Source organism: Tasmannia lanceolata, unplaced genomic scaffold, assembly GCF_043159265.1.
Source record: "Tasmannia lanceolata isolate RefF3 unplaced genomic scaffold, GAP_Taslan_0.1 ptg000018l, whole genome shotgun sequence".
Lineage (NCBI taxonomy): Eukaryota > Viridiplantae > Streptophyta > Magnoliopsida > Canellales > Winteraceae > Tasmannia > Tasmannia lanceolata.
Window position 1 is genome coordinate 35,161,967 of NW_027518695.1, and position 3,468 is coordinate 35,165,434.

At 40.7% G+C, this 3,468-nt stretch overlaps 1 protein-coding gene across 1 annotated transcript; it reads left to right on the forward strand.

Annotated features, from left to right (window-relative positions):
• The first annotated feature begins 867 nt into the window (after nt 1-867).
• LOC143850311 (flavonoid 3'-monooxygenase CYP75B137-like) lies at nt 868-3,010 on the forward strand. Its single transcript, XM_077359568.1, has 3 exons — nt 868-1,800; nt 2,381-2,509; nt 2,564-3,010. The coding sequence occupies exons 1-3, from the start codon at nt 868-870 to the stop codon at nt 3,008-3,010; spliced, it is 1,509 nt and encodes a 502-aa protein (XP_077215683.1).
• The last annotated feature ends 458 nt before the right edge of the window (nt 3,011-3,468 follow it).

The following is a 3,468-nucleotide window of genomic DNA, read 5'->3' on the forward strand; positions in this document are numbered from 1 at the left end:
TGAAATATTTTTCCACCTTATGCATAGCTTGGATGGGGCCCATCATTTCATACCATGTTTTCATGGTGTGTGGCCCACCATCTCCATGCAAACCCATGTACATAGTGGGGCCAACTGTTTAGTTACAATTTATTAAGGAAAATAAGTACCTTGTACTAAGAATATATACGCGTTAAATGGAGAAATACGTGCAATTTTCTTAATACTCTTCAAACAACTTCATAAATATGTTCTAGAAGCATTCGTCTCACCTAATAATTCGCAAATCCAATCTTCATAACTACAATACATCAAAACATGAAAAATTGTCGAATAAAATTGAGCAAATTTTCTTTAGGCAAGAAAATATAAATGTTTTTCAAATTGGAAGTAATTTGAATTTAAATTTGTATGAATTTAAATTTTTTTAATTTATAATAATTTTTTTATTATTTTATAACAACTATTTTTAGCCTTTTTGCCCCCCTTGGCCAAAAATCCTGGCTCCGCCCCTGCCCCTGCCCCTCAAGTTCATGCTACTCACAAGCCTCATGTCTTAATCTCTCTCCCTCATTTGTTACTATACATTAACTCTTCTGCAGTGGTGGTCAAAATTTTCCACGAGTGACCTATAATGCATTCTTAAAATTGAGTACCCCTCAACTCCACGCTACTCACAAGTCAAGTCTTAATCTGTCTCCCTCAATTGTTACTATACGTTAAATCTTCCAAAAAGGCGGCCACAATTTTCCATTTAAAATTTGAAAACCTACACAATTTTCCAAAAAGGCGGCCAGAATTCTCTCTGACCATTTGTTACTATATATTTGAACTCATATTACACTCAACTCCACACCGCCTTCCTTCCATCGTTACCACAAGGGAAAGATGGCAGGATCCGATCTGGCTAGGGAGTTTATATCAATATATAAAATGTGGGCTTCCACTGCAGTATTATTGATTGCATGGTACGTATGGATGGCCAAGAAATGGAGCAAGGAACATTTCCCTTTGCCTCCAGGCCCACGAGGGTTGCCCTTGGTTGGATTCCTCCCCTTTCTCGAGGAGGAACTCCATTGTCAATTTGAAAAATTAGCCAAGATATATGGCCCTATCATGAATGTCCGACTATTGAACAAGAACGTCATCGTGGTTAGCTCCCTAGAGTTAGCCAGAGAGGTTATGACAGACCAGGACCCCATTTTTGCCAACCGCGACGTCACTGTCGCAGCATTGGCCATGAACTACAATGGGGCCGACATTGGGTGGGCCCCCAATGGGCCCCACTTGCGCCTCGTGCGCAGGATTTGTAGCCGAGAGTTGATGAGCAACAAAGGGCTAGACAATTTCTACCCCCTTTGGCAAAGGGAGGTTCATCAGGCGGTGAGGGAAATGTATTCAAAGATTAACACCCCCATCGACCTATCGGAGATTTCATTTCAAATTGTGTTGAACTTGCTTATTAGTACAATGTGCGGTGCAACATTGGATGGAGAGGGGAGATGTACTCTCGCTAAGGAGTTTCGTCAATGGACGCAGGATGCTTTGGTGCTTCAAACTAAGTTCAATGTTTCTGATCTTTTTCCTCTTATTGCCCGGTTTGACGTTCAGGGGATTGTGCGAGAAATGAATAAGTTGTCGGTTTGGCTTGACAATGTTTTTGATTCCATTATTGATCAACGGAGGAAGATGGATAGCGCGGAAGGGGGTGATGAAAAGAAGAAAGAAGGCAAGGATTTCATGCACTTGCTTTTGCAGTTGACTGAGGATGAAGACCGGAAAACACCATTCAATGTAACCAACATGAAGGCAATGATACTGGTAATCTCTCTCTCTCTCTCTCTCTCTCTCTCTCTCTCTCTCTCTCTCTCTCTCTCCGTTTAGAATGTCAATTCAGAACTTTCCTTTTTGGGTATGGTGGATTTCAACTTTGTCGCGACTAATAAACGGATCACCCAAAATCAGCCCATTCACTTTTCCTGAAACAGCCTCTTTTGAGTATTATACTATGAGATGCATAGAAAATATATGCTGAAATGTGGGAGATGATTCTTTTACATCTAAACGCGTTCTAAGGGGGGCGCATTATCCTACAAGGGGTGAAAAATCATTTTAAAAAGTGTGCTGCTGTCGGATCAAATATCAAGGGCGGGATGATGAATAATGCTCATTCATCATATTAATTTCTTTACAAATCAAAGTTACTCAGCATAATAATCCACTTTCTTTCTAGTTGTAATTCATGTGTAGATCCCCGTTTACACAAATAGCACTCAAATCTAGTCTCTCTTTCTCTCTTATGTGGCAACGATTGGTTTAAAATCATGGCTGGCCATATTAGAGATGTTAACATTGCTATTTAAAATGCACTAATTATTGTCTATATCAACCTTGTTAATAGGACCTATTGGTGGGAGGAACCTATACGACATCGACAATGGTAGCGTCGTCCATGGGCGAGTTGCTGAAGCATCCTCACATAAAAAGAAAAGTCCAGGAAGAATTAGAACAAGTTGTTGGGAAGAATAACGTAGTAGAGGAGTCTCATTTGCATTAACTCCATTATTTGGATGCAGTGTTGAAGGAAACCCATCGCTTGCACCCTGCCCTCCCTTTCTTAGTCCCCCGAAGCCCAAGTGAAACGTGTGTCGTGGGTGGATATAGAGTCCCCAAGGGCTCCAAAATCTTTGTCAATGCATGGGTAATACACAAAGACCTCATGATATGGAAAGATCCGTTAGAGTTCAAACCAGAGAGGTTCTTAACTGAAGAATTAAAAAAATGTGATATTAGAGGCACGGATTATCGTTTTATACCATTTGGATTGGGGAGAAGGACAAGCGTAGGACTCCCGATAGCGGAGAGAATGTACCCTTATGTATTAGCTTCTCTCATTCATTCGTTTGATTGGAGGTGGCCGGACGGGACGGACTACAAATTTGAAGATAAGTTTGGGATTATTACTAAGCAGGCGGTGCCTCTGGTCGCCATTCCAACTCGAAGGCTAAACAACCCAAAGCTCTATACTTAACATTATTGGCACACCCTCTACCTCTATTTCACTATGCATGGGAGTTATTCACAATAGTGTTGCTTGTGGTGGTTAGCAAATCTCTATTCGGGTAATTAATCTTGTAACCGTGGCGTGTATGTTGTTGTTCGTTGCACTATGGTGCAATTGCCGTAGTTGCTTCCTGTCTTGTTTTCTTTTCAATAAAGTTTTACCAAAGCACCTCTAGTGTGAGAGGTTTGCTTTTAAATAAAGTTTTACCAAGGCCTTTTTACAGAGGTTAAAGGGAAGTATTTACATTGTAAGTGCATTGTCACAAATGCTTTAAATTTTGGGAAAATTATATATACACCCCCTGTGGTTTGGAAGTTACCAACGACACCTCCTCAACTTTCCTTGGGTTTTTTTAACGTGACAGAGTGGACGGAAAGGGGGAAATGACTATTATGACGTCATCTTTCCCAACTGAAATTAGGGTT

What these genes read in the sequence shown, in the direction of transcription:
- LOC143850311 (XM_077359568.1), top strand. Translation starts at nt 868, where the DNA reads ATGGCAGGATCCGATCTGGCTAGGGAGTTTATATCAATATATAAAATG. An exon ending in ACATGAAGGCAATGATACTG is followed by an intron (nt 1,801 to 2,380) that starts GTAATCTCTCTC and finishes CCTTGTTAATAG; the next exon opens with GACCTATTGGTGGGAGGAAC. An exon ending in AAGTTGTTGGGAAGAATAAC is followed by an intron (nt 2,510 to 2,563) that starts GTAGTAGAGGAG and finishes GCAGTGTTGAAG; the next exon opens with GAAACCCATCGCTTGCACCC.